General features: G+C 41.2%; 1 protein-coding gene across 4 annotated transcripts in view; it reads left to right on the forward strand.

The window, feature by feature from the left end:
* Positions 1-20,471, forward strand: part of PCNX2 (pecanex 2) — a 343,243-nt gene that overhangs the window by 284,349 nt on the left and 38,423 nt on the right. For all 4 annotated transcript variants that reach the window (XM_016941055.4, XM_063790484.1, XM_514278.8 and 1 more), the window contains one exon: positions 16,910-17,163. In XM_016941055.4, the coding sequence (XP_016796544.3) occupies positions 16,910-17,163 (254 nt within the window). The remainder of the gene's footprint in view (positions 1-16,909; positions 17,164-20,471) is intronic.

The raw sequence follows: 20,471 nt of genomic DNA on the forward strand, positions 1-20,471 counted from the left end.
AGGGAATCCAAAGGGCTGGGATGAGGCTGGCAGGTTGAAACCCATGGTTGTTCATCCACAGAAGTGGAAGAGAAGAGAGAAAATATGGCACAGATGCAGGTAGGGGCAGATGTTACAGAGATGGAATGGGGAAGAATGAAGGGAGTAGGGAAATATACAAGTTGAATATTCTTTATTTGAAATACGTGGGACCAGAAGTGTTTTGGATTTTGAACTTTTTGATTTGGAATATTTGCCTATACATAATGAAATATCTTGGGGACGGGACCCAAGTCTAAACACAAAATGCATTTATGTTTCTTATAAACCCTATATCCATAGCATGAAGGCAATTTTATGCAATATTTTTAATAATTTTGTGCAGGAAACAAAACTTGTGTACAATGAAGCATCAGACAGCAAAGGTGTCACTATCTCGGCCACCTATGTGGGCAATCTGTGGTTGTTTGGAATCACCATCATTCCTGACTCTGAATTTATGTGCTACTGATAACCATTTATTTTCTTATAATTATTCACACATAAGGACTTAACAGTAAAAAACGTGACACACCATTAATATAGTGAATAAATACTGTGTCTGGGGTAACTGTGCCATTCAGTGACATCACCAGAATACCTGGATCTGCTGTTAGGCAAGAGCAGCAGCAGACAGCTGCAGGCTCCCAGTCTCCACCCAGAGTGCTGGGTTTTATTAAAAGGTTAGTGTGCACTGAATTTTATTTATTTAGGTGGGAAGAAACATCAGAAGCAGTTGACAGACCAAGAAGTAGGTCCTCTAGGGAGGAGGAGGCCTTCTGCTGGGTGACTTTTATAAATGGCCGAGAGGGTTGTTTTCTCCTTGGGGACACTGAAGAAACTGTAGGCTGTGCACCCACATTTTGACTGTGACCCATCACAAGAGGTCAGGTGTGGAATTTTTCACTTGTGGCATCACGTCAGTGCTCAAAACGTTTTCGATTTTGGAGCATTTAAGATTTTGGATTTTTGAATTTGGGATGTTCAACCTGTAGTATGAATGCTGGGCAGCATGAAACACTCACTTGAGATTAGTGATCATTATTTTAAAGAGAGATCTGTAAAGATTAATTACTGTGTGGTTTTCTCTAAGCCACATTCAACACTGTGGATGTAGGCATGGAAGGGCAGACTTAGAGTTAACCAAGACTGGGTTGAACCAAGTGAGTGTCAAGAAGCTGAGAATGTATTTAATATGTAAGGTTGTGACAATGATTATAATACTTGGCCATGGAGTGTAAGCTGAGGATGAAGGGAAGTGAGGGTGTGAAAGAGGGAAGAAACAGGACTAATGAATCGTGGATCTGGGAAGGGTGCAAAGATTGTTGAAGTTGAAAGATTAGAGGAAATGAGCTGGAAAAATGAAGTGGTTACTGGAAAATGGGATATTTCAAACTGATATCTTTAGAGGGAAAGCAATTTTTTGATAATCAAAGTCTAGGGTTATCACTGTGGGAATGACTGGCTGAGGTTCAGTGGAAGATGAGATCATGGCAGGGGTAGAGATCATTGCAGGGGTAGAGATTGGACCGGGCACCAGGATGTTGGAAAGAGCATCTCTATGTATATTGACATCCCCAGGAGTGACGGCAGGAGGTGTGGTGGAGAGAGTGACTGAGCCAGAGCCACAATCTTTACAGAAGGAGTGGGAATGACCAGAGAGGCCATAGGAGATGGCAATGAGATGGAGCATGGGGTTAGGGTGAGAGAATGGTCTGAGAGCATCAATGAGAAACACGAGGCTGTTTTCCAGTGCTGACCAAGTGGTGGGAGACATGTGTGAAAGGATTGTGAAATTTGGATGGGTGGGACAGTTAAGTTGGAATCAGAAAATGTAATTTATAGAGAGGCAAGGAAATTAGACTGCAGGGAATCCTGGGCTTCCCATAGCAAATGACGTGAACTGCATGCGGTAAAGCAGCATTCTCTCGTGGGAGGATGAAGACAATCCTGTAATCTAAAGCTGGGTCATGTGCGTGGAAAGCTTTGAGGCAACTGAAACGAAGTTGATCTAGGCATGGAGGTATGTGTGCACAGTCCTTATTAGTGTAAGGCTGCTACATTTTTCTCATGGTGAGATCTGTTTTCCAGAAATCGTCTCAGAGGAGGTAGGTCTTAGGAAATAGAAAAGAGTCATCTAATAAGACAAGTTTTTGGAAAGCAGGAGAAAAACAATGATACCGTAAATGCATGGTGTCATATGGGCATTTGCCTTTTTAATTATTTATGTAACTACCTTTCCTCAACTTACTCATTTCTCAGTATTTCCTTGTGATACGTGATACAGCATTTGTATATATTTTCTACATTTCCATCAATCAAATATTTAGTTTTTGCTCATCTAATAGTTCAAACAAAAAATAATAGAGATTACTTTGTTCTTTTATTTAAAATAAAGTTGTGATGAAAGTTATATTTGTGTTTGAGTGTTTGTGTTCATCATGAATCTCTGAGGTCAGGGCCTTATCCTTAGTGTCAGGTATGTGACCACATGGTTGGCAATCAATACATGTTTTCTTGATAACAACACAATAAATAATAATTTGAAAACCAAAGCCAGTTTGTTTTCAATAGCCTCACAAAGTTTATGCATTGAGGTTTTTTTATTACTGCAGACGATGAAAAATTAACTAAGTCAGACTCTATTAGACTGTGAGCCTTTCAAAGCCTGGGGCTTCATGGCTTATTCATGTAACTCTCCCCAATGCACTGACTGGCTCATGATAGGATGCCCAGTAAATATTGGTTGGATTAGAAGGTAGACAGTTGCAAGTTTCTTGAACACCAATTACATGCCAGGTACCATATTAGTTTCTTTACTTATATTATCAAAATATTGCTTATAACAGCTCTATAAAGTAAGTAGGTGCTATTACCCGACTGTCGACATGAGAATCTGAGTGAATGAATTTAAGTAAGGTGCCCATGGCCACACAGTCACCAGTGGTAGAGGAGCATGAACACCTAGATGTGACTGACGCCAAGGTCCACGGCCTATCCATAGACTCCCTGCTTGAGAGGGAAGGAACAGAGGGAGGAAGGTGGGTTAAATAAGGAGAGAATATGAAAGAAAAAAAGTGATTAAACATTTTCAGAAAGTATTTTTGGTTGTTGAAATTAAACAAATAAAAGTTGGTTTTACCAGAATTCATTCTTAAAGGCTATTATGGTAGCACCTTTGTAGGTCACTTCTAGCAGCTCAGCTGTTTGAATTATTGGCTGTCTTAGCAATTTTGCTTTCAATGTTCATTCTGCAAGACTTAATTAAAGTCATGAAACCTAGATGACTCTTATAGAATGAACATTGAAAGCAAAAGGCACAATTATCAGGATGTAGCTACACATTACCACCAGGTCTGGAAAATATAAAAAAATAGGATTTATGTTTCTGTCTGTGTGAAATGTTATCAGCCATCTCATACTTTGGCTAACACCCCATAATCACTGGCCTGTGGGGACATTTAAAAATATCTGTGTAACTGAATCTTATCTAAAGCAAATCCAACCCAAACCTTTATCATAGCTGACTAATCCATGCAGAGCAATAGCTTTCCCACTAATCTTGGAGTTATCTAGAATTTTCTCTGCTCTGTGACAACATTCAGGTCATTAGCAAATGCCTAGTTCTTAGGTCTGTATAAATTGAGTAATCTTTCAAATCCCTTGGTTCCAAACTTACCCATACAATAATGAGTTCTCCATTCAGAATCCCTGACCACGTATTTTTCTTCATTGCATATTGTGTGACCTGTTAATAGGAGAGACGAAGCCATGTTTGTCTAGATAGCAAGTCTGGGAAGAAAAAGGGCTTCTTGCTGAACGTGAACAGGATCTGCATATCTTAACATTCAGCACTCAAACAAAAATTCGTGGGAGAAAAAGAAGGTAATACAACTGCAAATTAAATATTCTTTAATTAGAATATTTATTCTAAGGACTCTTCTGAGTAGAGTTGAGCGCATTAGTTTTCACATCTGTAAACGGGGCAGGAGTAGGGGGAAATCATATCACTCACAGCGATAACTATCATCTATTTAAACATTTCTTATTCTTATGCTTCTAAACTGCCCAATGTGAGTTACAATGTATACTTAGTGATTTGGTTAATTTCATTTTCTCCCATGAGCTGGTTGAAAATAAATAAATTCAGGAAACTTTGGCTTGTAATTTGTCAAGCCTCATTAGACAGTGTGTGATAAAAGAAGAATACTGATTTTAAATTCAAAAGACCAGACCCTTCCACAAGACTAGTCTCTTTTGAGAATCAGTGCCCTGGAAATTACATCTGCATAACCAGGTTGATGTGTACATCAAATGAGATACTCTGAAGCATTCCTTTTTAAATTGATAAGTGTCACATAAATACATAGTGTTATGAAATAAAAATTCTGTGAAAAACCAATGCTGCTTCATTTAAAGGTATTATAACACATTTAAAATCTGGCTTGCCAGACAGGTCACAGAAAAAACTTTATTCCTGTGGGCAGATCTTAAAGAATATGAGGCTCCTTGGGATGTAAAACTGTTGCAATATAAAATCTGTGCTAGGCTCACAAAATCAAACAAGTTATAAATTATTCGAACCTACTTTTGTCTTTTTTGTCTATTGCATACTGGACCAATACACTTCTAGGTTCCCAGTATCACATTTAAAAGACACACAAGGCCAGGCATGGTGGTGCATGCCTGTAATCCCGGGAGGATTATATGAGGCCAGGTGTACAAGACCAGCCTGGGCAACATAGTGAAACCCCATCTCTAAAAAAAAAAAAAAAGAAAGAAAGAAAATCAATCAGGTAGGTGTGGTTGTGCCTGCCTGAGGTCCCAGCTACTCCAGAGGCTGAGGTGGGAGAATGACTTTAACCCAGGAGTTTGAGGTGACAGTGAGCTATGATTGCACCTGTGCACTCCAACTTGGGTGACAGAGGCAGACCCCGTCTCTACAAAACATAAAATAAAATAAAAAAGACACACAGGTCCAGTGTTGCTGAAGGACTGGAAACTGGAACTAGGGGAGAAGTTGCCACTAAGGTAATAAAGAACTGAACCCATTCAGTGGTTCAACAGGCCGATCCTATTCGTTGTTTTGGTTCTTCTCTGTGGCCTTAGTCATGTAACTATACTATTAGCACTCTGTTTCCCTGTCTTTAAGATTGGATTAATCTAAACTGGATTGATTACCAAGTGGATGTGTGACACTTAGGGAATAGGAAGTGTCCAGGACAGCTTCTTAGTGATGGTAATGATGGCAGTAGTCGTGGCTCCTACAGTGGAGAGTGTCTCCCAAAGAGAGAGACTCAGTCTTTCTGTGTCTGGCCCTGATGGTTTCAGGGAAGCTGAAACCTCCGGAAGGTGAGTCTTTGCTATGGCAGGGAAAGCCCTATTCATCAGAATCAGAATTAAACAGCAGTCGAGAGAAGGATTGTCCCTTGAATTCCTTTGTTGAGTAAATAAAATCATTTTTACCTCTCTCTTAGGGGCTCATTTCTTAGAAATTCTAGTATTTAAAACTGGAGTAAGAAATTTTAAGTTTGCAACTATAATCCAATAGATAGAAAAATAAATCTTTTAAGACCTAGAAAATCTCTACATGAATTTTATTTCTATTGTGCAATCTTAAAGAAAAAGGAGGCTCCTTCAAATATAATTTTTCTTTTTTTGAGATGGAGTCTTGCTTGTTGCCCAGGCTGGAGTGCAGTGTTGCAATCTTGGCTCTCTGCAACCTCTGCCTCCTGGGTTCAAGCGATTCTCCTGCCTCAGCCTCCCAAGTAGCTGGGACTACAAGTGTGCACCACCACACCTGGCTAATTTTTGTATTTTTAGTAGAGATGGGGTTTCACTATGTTGGCCAGGCTGGTCTTGAACTCCTGACCTCAGGTGATCCACCCCCTCGGCCTCCCAAAGTGCTGGGATTACAGGCATGAGCCACCATGCCCAGCCTGAAATATAAAATTCTTACAATTCTTTCTTTCCACAAATTAAATATAGCGAGGTCTAACAAATACAGAGATGTCCTCTAAGAGCAGGTGGCTGGGAATAGATGACCTGAATGTTCCTTCAAGCTTATGTTCTAGGATTCTGTCCCCGGAAAATGAGTGTGGGTAGAAAAGGAGCTGAGAAAGTTCCTCCCCGCCATGACGTGGAAGCTGCAGGAGAAGTTTGTGGGGCAGGGAGGGAGGGTGGTGAGAATCCCACTGTGACCTTCTTGAAAATGACAATCATTCAAAAACTTTTTGAAGTCTTTTTTTGACATTATTTCATTTGGTCACAAAGCAGCCCTTGATGTAACCAGTTGGCAAGAGGCAATACAAATTTAGAATTCTAGCTTTAAGAAAAATGTTATGGGGGCCCTCCTCCTGTTAATATCTCTACCACTATACATGCAGGAGGATATCAGAAGGGGCTACCAAGGAAGCTCGCTGGGGCTGAGCCCTGTCTCACACATTTTGTGTTCCCAGCCTGTAATGCGCACTCTGGGCTGTGGAAGTAAACTGCTCAGAGCTCAGAAATGGCCATATCTGATGGTCTCCTTTTTGTAGCCCTGATCAATTCAGGAATAACCTTATGTGACCACAGAAGGAAATACATTTTCTAATAATCCAACATATGTATCCCAACGTTTGTGCCTATAAGTCCCATCTGCAGTTTGAAAAGCACAGGCTAAGCTCTATCTGTGTCTAAGAATGTCCACTTTGTGAGTGAGAGCGTGATTGTGCTTTATGGGTGGGTGGTTTGAGCTTCGTCCCTTCTCTAACATCCCCCTTGGTCACCTCACTGCTAGGTATATGCAGAACGCCAGCTCAGTGCCTGGCATGCTGCAATGGCTAATGAAGGCAGTGATCCTTTTAAAACTCAGCTAAAATATATATTCAGCATATTTTTAAACATTTACAATGTTTTAAATGTAATCATATTGATGAAATTTTGGATTTTTTAATGAATCCAGTTAGATTCCTTTTTGTAGAATCCAATTTGATTATTGGGAACAAAAACTGCAATTTGTTTCTCAGAGTACTCATATCAGTTACTAGAAGGGAAATTGAAGGACCAAGAAGCCCAATCTTGAAAATGTGTTGTGCATTTCGGCTTTAATGGCAATGTTCTCAATGGAAGGTTATAAATCATCCCAACCTTTTCTTTCAAAGCAGCTTTTCTGTTGCAGGGGACCATGTTTAACGTCCCTTTGAAGTCCCATTATCTCCATGTTTCCTCTTATCTCTTGGTAAACAGCCTGTACCTTAGTTCTGGTCCCTATCACTTTGTCCCTGAAATGAGACTGTGGGTGGCTGGTTTCCCCATCGCTGGTCTGTTCCCCTTAATCCCAGAGGCTTCAGGGGAATTTTCTTAAGTACAGCTTTCCTCATGTTTCCCTGGGACTTGAAAATCTCTTTTGCCTGCCTGTTACCTACAGAATTAGGTTCAAATGTTTCCCGTTTGATCTAACTCTAGCTTTCCCTTCCACTCTCACACTCTTCATGGATCCTGTCCTCTGGCCCAGGCCTCCCAGCCAGGAAGGTACCTCTCATGAGGCCTTTTGGGATGCAAGAGAAGGGAATATTTTGGTTTGATTTTTGGTTGCTGGACCTTCTGTTCAGGCAACCATTCTTCGGTTTCCAACTTTCCCAAGAAAATGCCAACCCTGCCTCCATCTTGGCAGGTGTGTCTACCAGCCACACAAATTAGCTACAATCCTGTGCCTCTCAGAGAGAATATATTAAAATTCACTGCCACTCAATACTTAAGAATTGTCAAAACTAGATGAAGAGAAATTGTCTTAGTTCAGACTGCTGCATCAACTATACCATAGACTGGGCGGCTTAGACAACAAACATTTATTTCTCACAGTTCTGGAGGCTGGGAAGCCCAAGATCGGGTGCCAGCAGATCTAGTGTCTGGTGAGGGCCCATTTCCTGGTCTGCAGACAGCCATCTTTCTGCAGTGTCCTCACATAACAGAGAGAGAGCAAGTTCTCTCATGTCTGTTCTCCTGAGGGCACTACTCTCATTCATGAGGGCCGCACCCTCATAACCCAATCACCTCCCAAAAGCCCCAACTTCTTGTTTCTTTGTTTGTTTGTTTTTGGGACGGATTCTCGCTCTGTCACCAGGCTGGAGGGCAGCGGCACGATCTCGGCTCATTGCAACCTCCGCCTCCCGGGTTCAAGCAATTCTCCTGCCTCAGCCCCCCAAGAAGCTGATATTACAGGTGCACGCCACCACGCCCGGCTAATTTTTTGTATTTTTAATAGAGATGGAGTTTCACCATGTTGGCCAGGATGGTCTTGATCTCTTGACCTCATGATCCACCTGCCTCAGCCTCCCAAAGTGCTGGGATTACAGGTGTGAGCCACTGCGCCCAGCCAGCCCCACCTTCTAATACCATCACCTTGGAGGATAGGGTTTCAATACATTAATTTGGGTGAGACACAAACATTCAGTCCATTGCAGAAATTATACATCTCAAAGATTTCCTGAAAGGTATCCAGTTCTCCCAGTCCTCAAGAGTTTCTAGAATCTACTCTTGGATGATGCCAGGCCTCTGGAGAGCCCCATATGTAAGGCTGACTTGTTTTGACTACCTATAGAAATACTTTTGCTTTATTGCACTTCATCCATATTCTAGCGTCCTGCACCGTGAAATATTAAAACAGCCCAGCAAACCTTGTGCTTGCACTTACTGTGCAATGTTATTAAGGATGTTGTTCACCATATTGCACAATGTTCTTTTTATGAGGATCCTGGGGATATCATCTCTCTGGTGTCTTTGCCAGAAATAGCTATGATCCTTCCAAGGAATTAGTTTGTTTTTGCCTTAAAGACACAAGAAACCATTTATGTTTTCTTTCTACATTGGCTTCTGGAAAGCCCGGAGTGAAATCTGTGGATCACTTTTAGTAAATGTACTGGGTATCCTAGAATGCAATTAGGACCCTTGACATTGTTTCTGTGTTCGTATTTTTCTTACCTCTCATTTGCACTTAAATTTCTTCATTTGCTTTCATACTATGTATACCTTTTAGATTAAGTTTATTCCTTCTTGAAATTAGGTGGGAATAAATAAGTCTGGCTGGGCTTGGCATTGGTAGGTGTGACAAAGGTGTGACAATGCAAACACAGCCACAATTAAAGGTGCCAAGAGTCAGTTTCGATGGAAATACCAGACAGAGACAGCCTTGCCAGCTTGACATTCATCTCTGCCAGGGCTTCGAAAGGTCACACTGTGTGGGCGGGTTGACCTTCAGCATTTCCTTTGGAGGGAATATGCTTTGAACCTTCTGAGTCTTCCTGAGAATATGGGCCTTGATTTACATTTGGACAACACAATTAGTGCATTTTCCAAAATTACTGGGTTTTATTATTTTCATATTCTTTTTTAATATGATCCTGAGTGTAACTCTTTCACTCCTAAGAGCAGATTACCCAAGACTCACCTGAACTAAGCTTTTCAACTGTTGGCAGCTACGATGTATCTGTCAAGTCTAAGCCATCCTTCATGGCAAACTGTTTCCTCAACTGCCCTTTCACCAGTTTAGAGATACCCGTGTGTTCCTCATAGTCTACTGTGCTATTTCACTCAGATGGTCAGAAATTCAAATTCGCCATCTTCTCACATACACAGACACACACATGTGCATGGATACACAGACCACAGACTTACACACATACTCATGCAATCAGCCCTCCCAGTTTAATGAAAAGGGAAAAAAAAAAAGCCCTGGCTTTCAGCTCAATGTGATAAATGGTAGAACTGGATAGAAGAATAAGGAAGGGGAAAATTGGAATGAAACTCACATTTTTGAGGTCTGCTGTTTAACCAGTTTTGCTAATTTCTTCAAGTGAAAATCCTTCTTTATGCTTTTTCTTTGTGTGATATATTTCTGAAAACTGTCGGCTGGGTGCGGTGGCTCACACCTGTAATCCCAGCACTTTGTGAGGCCGAGGTGGGTGGATCACCTGAGATTGGGAGTTTGAGACCAGCATGACCAACAGGGAGAAACCCCCGTCTCTACTAAAAATACAAAATTAGCCAGGTGTGGTGGCGCGTGCCTGCAATCCCAGCTACTTGGGAGGCTGAGGCAGGAAAATCGCTTGAACCCGGGAGGCGGAGGTTGTGATAAGCCAAGGTCGCGCCATTGCACTCCAGCCTGGGCAACAAGAGTGAAACTCTATCTCAAAAAAAAGAATGAAAGAAAGAAAGAAAACTGTCTTATTTCCTCCATTGGAGGAGAATTTCTTCCTAAATTATATTATTAATGTACAGCAAGCCAGTGTTAATGTGTCACTGTGGCAGGCTGAGACCCCACCCCCACTGGAGCCTAGGGTTTGCAGTCCAAGGGTCCCAGTGTGCAGAGCAGTCAGGTTATGGTGGTCATTACTCTCTGGATGCCTCACTGTTTATAGTCCAGTATGCATTTCTATACATCTTCACCAGAGGGAAGAAAAGTTGTATATTGGAGAATGAGTTAAGAGACCCTTGAAATGTTTAAAAAAAAAAAAAAAAGAATGCTTTCAGCCAAGAGCCAAAGCAAGGAGGTCTGGCAGAAAGACAAATGGAATCTGAAGATTTGGGATCAGGCTTTAACTGTCTCCCTTTTTATGAATGCAGCCGGCTGGGCTTTTCCCCTTCCTGACCTGGACTCCTATTTCATAGACTGTTATCCTAATAGCTCTGAATGTGCATTACGATTTGAAGGTTGTAGTTTTCAATCTCTGGCATATTATGGTCATCTCACTCCTGGGTTCTATATAGAGGCTTGGTCTAAACATAGCCTTTCTTTATCTGCCACCATATGTAAGGTAATACAATATACAGCTATGGAGTTCCTCAATTGGTGCCTGTTCAGACAGAGATCTGGATAAGAACTGTTTTATTTGTCCATTCAATCACTGCATCAACAACTTTGTTAGTGCCTACTAATTACCAGACACTGTGAATAATGATATGAGATCCCAGAAAAAGTGAATAATGAATAGGGGTGGGAGTGGGTGAAGCGAAATGTTTTGTGTTTTAATTAAGGCTCCAAAGACATGTAGAAAGATTCAAAGACATTCTTTTGGCCATGAGTGAATAACCAGTACTGAAATATTCTTACTATCATAAACAATTATAAAACTGAAAAATTACATTAATCAATACTTTTCAGATATTGGACAACAGGCAGTGCAGGACCCTTATCATTGAGAGAAAGGAAATACACAAAATGAGCTTCATAACTGCCTCCACTTTCTGCCTAGAGGTGCTTTCTTGTTTACAGTATAGGAAGGTGGAGCCCAAACAAAGTACTGTGGTCTTATTGAACTAGGGGGATAGAATCCGAGTCCTGGGCTGCTGAAGTATCTGGACTTTGTAGGTCAGAGTACCAGACAGGAGTGAATTGCAAAGAGGAGCTGCAGAAATCTGCATGGAGATCCCCTTTCGTGATTAGATGGATACTAACCTGCACTTGCATAGGCATAGCCTGACAGAGAATGGTAACTGGAATGACATGATATAAATAAAGACTATGTAGGCTACGCAGTGCTGAGAAATGTAGAAGCTCCAAATAGCCAGTGAGGAGACCTTGCTGAACATCTTGGGAATTTAGTTGAGACCCCCAAAAGACCAGGCTTTAGGAGTAGAGATATTATCCCCCTGGAATATGGACTACTCTGGACCTTCCCAGCCAAAGATTTAAAACAAGCTTTAAAAGGATCAAGCTGACAACCTGATGGGCAGATAAATTAACTTCCTGACAGAACATGGCTCTTTTAAAAAGGAAGACAAAAAGTCCACACTGCCAGGACTATAATATCAATGATATCTAGCATATAACAAGAGTTTCTAAATATGCAGAGAAGCAGAAAAAAGTGACTCTTAACCAGAAAAATGAAACTATAAATACAAACACACTCAAAGATTTTATAGTTAATAGAAAAAAAGTTTCCACCAGGTAATACTATGTTTAGGATTTCAAAGGAAAAATGATCATAATGAATGAACATATGGAGAATATTAATAGAGAGGAAAAGTACACCAAAAACTTAAAATTCTAGAACTGGAAAAAATACAATGTCTGAAATGAAAATTCAGTAAGTGGGCTTAACAACAACAACAACAGAAAAGATCCATGAACTCAAGGCTGTAGAGACTATCCAATCTGATGCAAATAATGAAAAGACTAAAGAAAACTTACAGAGACCCGATGTCTTGTGAAACAATATCAAGTATTTTAACATATGTGTAATTCAAGTCCTAAATGGAGAAGTGTGAAATAGGGGTGGAAAAGCAACTGAAGACATATTATCCAGATTTTTTTTAATTGATGAAAAATATCAATCCATAGATCCCAGGCCCTCAACACATCCCAAGCAAGACAAACACAAAGAAAACCAAACCTAAATGTGTAATAATCAAATGTCTGAAAATTAAAGGTAAAGAAAAATTATAAGCACATGTGAGATTTGTAATCGTCATCTTACCAAGAGCATGAGAGAGTTTAAAAACACATTTGCATTATATAGAGAGAACCAACAGTGTGAATTATCTCTGACTTATCAAAAGAAATCATACAAGCCAGAAAACAATGGAATAATATTTTTAAGTGCATAAAGAAAAATCAAAAACAAAAACTATCAACTCATAATTCTACATCTAGGAAAAATATTCTTCAAGAATAAAGTCAAAATTAAGATATATTTTCAGATTAAAAAAGCTAAGATAATCACCAACTGACCTGCACTATAAGAAACATTAAAAGGCATTCTTCAGGCTAAAAAACAATATTAGATGAAAAATCGACTCTACACAAAAGAATGAAGATTGTGAGAAATGGCAAATATGTGAGCAAAGATTTTTTTCTTTTTAAAATCTTTTAGAATTGATTGTTTAAGCAAAAAATTATAAGAATGTATATTTGGGTTTAAATTACATATTGAAGTAAAATGTTTGACAACAGTAATACAAATAACATGAGAGGATAAATATTCCATTGTAATGTCTTATATCATTGGAGGACTCATATGAAATTGATTCATAGTAGATTGTGATAAGATAAAGCACACAGATTATAACCCTTAGAGAAACTGCAAAAATAAAAGAGGTATGGCTAAAAAGCTGATTGAGAATAAAAAATAAAATACCAAAAGTTGCTCAATTAAAAAATAATGACTGGGCCAGGCGCGGTGGCTCACACCTGTAACCCCAGCACTTTGGGAAGCCAAGGTGGGTGGATCACAAGGTCAGGAGTTCAAGACCAGCCTGGCCAATATGGTGAAACCCCATCTCTACTAAAAATATGAAAAATTAGCGGGGCCTGGTGGCAGGCACCTGTAATCCCAGCTACTCAGGAGGCTGAGGCAGGAGAATGGCTTGAACCCGGGAAGCAGAGGTTGCAGTGAGCTGAGATCACACCATTGCACTCCAGCATGGGTGACAGAGTGAGACTCCATCTCAAAAAAAAAAAAAAAAAAAGGACTGGAAAGAATACACATTTAAAAAGTTGGATAAATAAAACAAATAGGAAAATAGTAGACTTTCACCCAGTCCTATAAATAACCACATTACATGTAAATGGATTAATCACTATAATTAAAAATTGGAGATCATCAGACTAGATAAAAAAGCAAGTCCTAACTACATGCTGTTTACAAGAGATGTTTTAACTATAAAGATCTGGAGAGTCTTAGGAACCCTCACACCTATTTTGTTTTGTGCTATTTAAAAATAAAAAGATAGAAAATTGCATTCCTTACAAACACTAATTATAGGAAACGTGGATTAGCTTTATTAATATCAGACTTCAAGATGAGGTGTATCACCACACTAAAGAAGTATATTTCATAATAATCAAAGAGTTAATTCATCAAGAAGACATAACAGTCCTAAATGTGCATACACCTGATAACAGAACTATAAGAAGCAAAAACTGACTGAATTAAAAGTAAAAACAGAAAAATCTACAATTATAGTTGAACACATTAACACTATAGCTTCAATAAGTGATAGAAAATTCACACAAAAATATTAGTATCTAGCATATTTGAATGATACTGTCAACCATTTTAAACTAACTGACATTTACAGAACACTTCATGTAGCAACAGCAGAATACAGATGTTTTCAAGAGCATTTGAAACAGTCACCGAAATATGCCATGTGCTAAGCCATCAAATAGCTCTCAATAAATTTCAAGAGACTGAAATAATAAGTGTTCATTCTCCAGTAACACTGGAATTAAACTCGAAACTTACAAAAATGTACATCATAAAAATTCCCAAATATTTGGAAAATAAGCAACACACTTCTAAACTCAGGAGTCAAGAAAGAAATAACTAAGTTAATCACAAAATAACTGAACTGAATGAAAACAAAACGCAGCATATAAAAAATGTGTGGGATGCAACTAAAGCAATGCATAGAGAGAAATGTGCAGCTGTAAAAGTTTATATTAGCAAAGAAGAAAGGTTTAAAATCGAGATGTAAGCCAGCGTTTGGCAAACTAGGGTTCATGAGCTTAGAATGGCTTTTACATTTTTAAAAGGAAGAGGGGAAGGGGAAGAGAAAGAGAAGCAGGAGGAGGAAGAGAGGCAGCTGCAACAGAGACCATATGTGGCCCACAACGCTTAAAATATTTACTCTCTGGCCCTTTACAGAAAAACGTTAGTGACCCTTGACATAGTTTTCACCTTGTACTAGAAAAAACTGATGAATATAAATCCAAAGCAAGTAAAAGGAAGAAAATTTTAGAGATAAGAGTTGGATGTCTATGGTTTCTCTAGAAAATAGAGAAACATTGGAGGAAAAATAATGAAACTAAGTGACGCTTCTTTGGAAAAATCAAGGATGCCAATTTTCACCACTTCTGCTCAGCAGCGTACAGCAGATCCTAGCCTGTGCAATAAAGTGCCAAGAAAGATAATAAAGTCAAAAAGATTTTTTAAACTTCCAGAAATTGTTGGCTACATTCACCGTCTCTGCTTTTTCCCCTCCCATTATTTCTTGAATTCACGCTCATGAGACTACCCCTCCCCCACCATTCCACCACAACCCGTCTTGCAAAGATCAACATACACCTCCATATTGCCAAATCTAACAGTTAATTCTTCATGTAATTTGACCTGTAAGCATCATTTGATGTAACTGATGTTCCCTCTTCCTTTAAACTCTTTTTTCACTTGTCTTTTGGGACTTCTTGGTTTTCTTTCTAACTCACTTGCCATTTCTGCTCTATCACTTTATTGGGATCTCTTCACCTGTCCAACCTTTAAATGTCGGAATGCTCAGAGTTTACTTCTCAGACCTCTTCTCCATACTCTCTGTACACTCTCTTATTAGCATATAGGTGATTTGAAATAGCCCCTACATGCTAATAACTCTCCTAGATTTTATAAATCTCCAGCCAGGGCTTGTCCCCAGAGCTTCAGATTCCTTAATCCAGCTGCCTCCCTGACATCTCCATTTTGATATATTAGGCACTTAAAACTTAACGTATGTAAAAGTAAATCCCTGATCTTCCCTTCACTCCTACTCAAAGGCTGGTCCTCCTGCAATCTTCCTCTCCTCTGTAAATAGTAATTTCATTCTTCATCCTGCTCAGGACAGAAACCTTAGCATCATTCTTTTCTCATCTTTTCAATACCCCATGTTGAAATTCATCAACAATTCTCATCAGACTGCTTTCAAATGTATCCAGAATCTAATCATTTCTCACCACTTCCTCCAGCCACCCAGGACCAAGTCATCATTCTCTTGCATCTCGGTTCACTAACAGCTTCACAAGTGATGCCCTGGCTCCCACTCTTGTTCCCTCGACAGTCCTTTCTCTGGGCAGCAAGCCAGAGTGGTCCTCCTAAGACATAAGTCAGACCACGTTTCTTTTAAGCTAAAGCCATCCAACCGTTCCTCTAACTCATTCTAAGTTGGATCTGCCCCTGGCTACCTCTCTGCTTCATCTACTACTTTCCCACTTGTGCCCTCCACTATAGACTTTCGTGCTGCTCTAGGAACATATAATAAGTATGTTCCCACCTCAAGGCCTTGGACGTAGTCATCTGTCTGCCTGGAAAACCCTTCTCTCAGTTATCTGCGCTGAGTTCCCCCCGACCTCCTTCAGGTCTCTACTCAGACATCCCAGGGAGGCCTTCTCCGATCCCCTATTTAAAATAGCTATTCCCACCCTGTCATTCCAGACCTTTTTTGCTTTATTATTATTTTTTTGTGTCTGTCTTCTTTAACCTAAACTGATAAGCTATACAAGGACAGGGATTTTATATATTTGTTTCATTGCTGTATTCACAGTGCATTGGATGCACTCAATATTTGGTGAGTAAAGTAACGTATTCACTAGCTCATCAGTTTGTTTATTTATTTGTTTGTGTGTTTGCTGAATTTCTACCTGCCAGGCACTGCCCTTAGGGAGCTCACAATCTAGTAAAAATAATAGGAACAACTACCATTTTTGCGTGGTGACTAATCATTTTGCATATGCCATTTTATTTCATCTTTACAATAGCCTGTTTTATAGATGAGGAAACAAGCCTGGACCAGTTAAATAAATGGACTAAAGTCAAGTAGCTAGTATGTACTACCTTTTTCAAAACCTGTTTGTCAACTACTGCCTCCCACTGAAATGATGTTCTTCTGTGTTGACATTTAGCTCATATCTCCATAAAAATTTTTAAATCGTTTAAATATATTTTCTACAGAGACCCAGACTGAATGTGAGTGAATAAAAGAGTTCATGATTATGAGAATTGTGACTTCTTTGGGGGACTTATTTGAGGACAAACAAATTTCCTGATTCCTCGACTCCCTTCAGCCTCTTCCCCTCTGATGAAGGCATGGGGAAATCCATTGAAGCAAACATTCTAGCATGCCTTCTCTTCAAACTTCCTTCATGTTTGTGCTCGGCCAGGAACCTACTGCCAGCAGAGGGAGGTAGAAGCCATCATGGAGGGCGACGAGGAGAACAGAGGCTGCTGCTGCTGCAAACCAGGCCACTTGCCTCACCTGCTGTCCTGCAACGCTGCCTTTCACCTCCGCTGGCTCACCTGGGAAATCACGCAGACCCAGTACATCCTGGAGGGCTACAGCATCCTGGACAACAACGCGGCCACCATGCTGCAGGTGTTTGACCTCCGAAGGATCCTCATCCGCTACTACATCAAGGTATTGCTCTGTTTCCCAAACACCTAAGGCAGAAATGCTAGGATGGCACAGGAAGCTCCGAAAGAGCTCTGTCGAAAGCTAAATTTTGAAGCCTGTCATCCTCAGCTTCCGAATTGGAAGCCCAGCCATCTGCGGAACCATTGCTTTTGGAAAAATCCTAGCGGGCTTTGATTTAACCTGAGATTTGTGCCCTGGGTCATATCCTAAGCTTAGGCACCAATAAGCAGTTTGTTTTCTTATCTAGGTCTTCTTTGTCTCTTCTACCACAGCATTATTTGCTTGTCCTGATGATGAGGACAAATTTAAATACCCTATAAATATTTCTAAGCCTCCATGTTTGAGTTATAAGGGTCAAATTAGATGCTCTGCACAGTGTCCACTTTAGAATCAGAATTATATTTTAAGCTCATAAGGAGAACTCAAAATGTAGCTAAACCATCCAGTCAGAATTGGCTGTGACAGCCTTTCCCCCTAACTCACATGGAGACTAATAACATATTTTTTCAGTTGCTCAGTGCCTACATCTGCCCAATCTGTATTCAACCTCAGAAATCATGGCAGTTTGGAGTAAGTCTCCTGGAAAACAAGTGTGGGACCTGACTGAGGATGTGTAGTGTTCATCCGGGCTGAGGTGTTTTCTGAAGGGGAAGGGGCAGGCGAGGGCCGTGTGGCAGAGGAAATCTTCGCTGTGGGTCCTATGCTGGGAGTTTGGGGGGACTTGGCATGGTGGAAGTCCTGGATGGACCACAGGAACGTCACCTCTTAATGCTGTTCAAAAAGAGGAAGCTCATCCGTCGGAGACCACAAGGCCCCCTGCCAGCGTGCTGAGACAGGTGGTCCAGCAGAAATAAGGAAACACAGAATGAAAAGATAACTTGGCACCTAAAGTTTTAACCAGCTAACAAACAAATGGCATTGAGAAATTTGGAATAAATCCAGACATGGTGGTTCACGCCTGTAATCCCAGAGCTTTGGGAGGCCAAGGCAGGAGGATTGTTTGAGCCCAGAAGTTCAAGACCAGCCTAGGCAACATAGCAAGACCCCCCATCTCTACAAAAAAATTGAAAAATTAGCCAGATATGGGGTTCACACCTGTGGTTCCAGCTTCTCAGGAGGCTGAGGCAGGAGAATTGCCTGAGCCCAGGAGTTTGAGGCTGCAGTGAGCTGTGATTGCACCACTGCACTCCAGCCTGGGTAATGGGGATTCCCGAAATCCACAATAGCTGCTGAAGCTACATGGAAGCAGAAGATAGGCTGTGAAAGTCAGAAGGATAAATAGCTCTTAGATCTCATCCCCTAGGTGATTGCTACACAAAATGTTTGCAAAACCCTTTTCTGTGGCAGCATGTTTACAACAGATTTAGCCGTTTGTGCTCACCGTCTTTGTGTGTGCTGGAGATGCAAAACATTATATTCAAATTTCATACAAAACTATACATGTTTTGTCCAACCTAATGTAAATGGGGGAAGATTTGGGAAGCATACCAGGGAGTTATGCCTATCTTCTATTTCTAGACTCTAAGCAAATTCAATATACCAGTTGTGTTAGATTTGGCAGTGAGCCATGAAATAAGAGTGGCATGCATGTTAGAAGCTTATTTCTCTTGGACTTTGATGATGGTTGGTATGGTAGCTTCCAAAATTTGAGTTCCACAATTTAAGTTACAGGCTTAAAGGGATAGAGGAAAGGACACAGAAAATGAAGACCAAGGGCATGCATCAGCAGTCTGTTAATGAGGTTCTAGGAAGCTGCCACAATATCCTCCTGTTGTATCTCATCAGCCGGAACATTGTCACATGCCACCTGGAACAGGGTCTGGAAAGTGTACTTTGGGCAGCCATGAGCCCAGAATGAAATCGTGTGTTCACAGAAGAAGGAGAAAACAGATGATAAATGGTAACTAGCCATCTCTGTTATCTCCTTCAAGAAGGAAAGTGTCCCTTGAGTATTTCCTTTAGTTTTCAGGAGGCAGGACAGGGTGGTTGCAGGAACAGCTACATCCAGGGGCTGACTAAGCAAGAGGACTCACAGGCCCGTGAAGCAAGTGGCTGGAAGGGGGCAGTGAGGACCAGCGGTGGGTCTAGACAGCCACGTAGATAAGCCCTGGAGTTGACATCTTCCTGTTGCCTCAAGAATTAGGCTCGACTCATCCGGGCGCAGTGGCTCATGCCTGTAATCCCAGCACTTTGGGAGACCGAGGCAGGCAGATCACTTGAGGTCGGGAGTTCAAGACCAGCGTGACCAACATGGAGAAACCCCATCTCTACTAAAAATACAAAATTAACCGGATGTGGTGGCACAAGCCTGTAATCCCAGCTATTCGGGAGGCTGAGGCAGGAGAATCACTTGAACCAGGGAGGCGGAAGTTGCAGTGAGCCAAGATCGCACCACTGCACTCCAGCCTGGGCAACAGAGCGAGACTCTGTCTCAAAAAAAAAAAAAAAGAAAAGAAAAAGAAAGAATTAGGCTAGACTCTTTCATCTGCTACCCAGAGACCTCCAGTATTGCCACTGGCTGTGTTTCCCACTCCCCTTCCCCCATCTCTCACTGTTTTGTGTACACACTGTGCACACACTACCTGTGCTCCCTGCCCCACATGCTTGCACACTGCTTGCTCCTCCTGCAGGGACTCTCCTCTCCCTTCCACATGCCCACAGCTTCTCTTCCAACCTCAGTCTCAACAGCTCTTCCTCACCAGCTGACTGCCCGGGGCCATGCCCAGCATTCCTCTCCCCTTGCTCTGCAAACTTTCCTACTTCACTCTATGGCAATTCCCTAAACAGAGAAGCCACAACTGAGTCCTCTTTGGGTCCTCAGAGCTCTGCTTGATGACCTGTTTATTGCATGGCCCAATTTGTTTTTTTGTACTGAATGAACAAAGGTTCTGGGGAACATGGATTTGGAGTCTGGGCCATACAGTCTGGACAGAAGAGATCCTAATTCAGTCAAGGGTCTGGTGGCCTGCTGCAGGCACGAGTAGTGGGACTGGGGTTCAATACTGAGCCACATCCCTGCCTTTCCATGAGCCAGACACGTGGACAGGCCCAACCCGTCACCATGGGGCCAGCAGATCACCGTGAGTGGGAGAGAAGGGAGGAGGGATGAGAGTGAGATGCCCTGTCTGGGTCCATCCTCCCTGGCCTAACCCTGTTGGCTTTTACAGAGGCCTTGGAGGTTCCATGATTGGACGAGCTTTTTGATGCCTTCTTTCCTTGGACTGGTAGTTGATACTCACCTTTCTTTTTTCCTAACTGCTGGAAATGTGCCTCCCAGTCCCCTAGATGATTTCTAAGATGACAATTTGCCA

The sequence above is a fragment of the Pan troglodytes genome, chromosome 1 (genome assembly GCF_028858775.2).
Source record: "Pan troglodytes isolate AG18354 chromosome 1, NHGRI_mPanTro3-v2.0_pri, whole genome shotgun sequence".
NCBI classification, from domain to species: Eukaryota; Metazoa; Chordata; class Mammalia; order Primates; family Hominidae; genus Pan; species Pan troglodytes.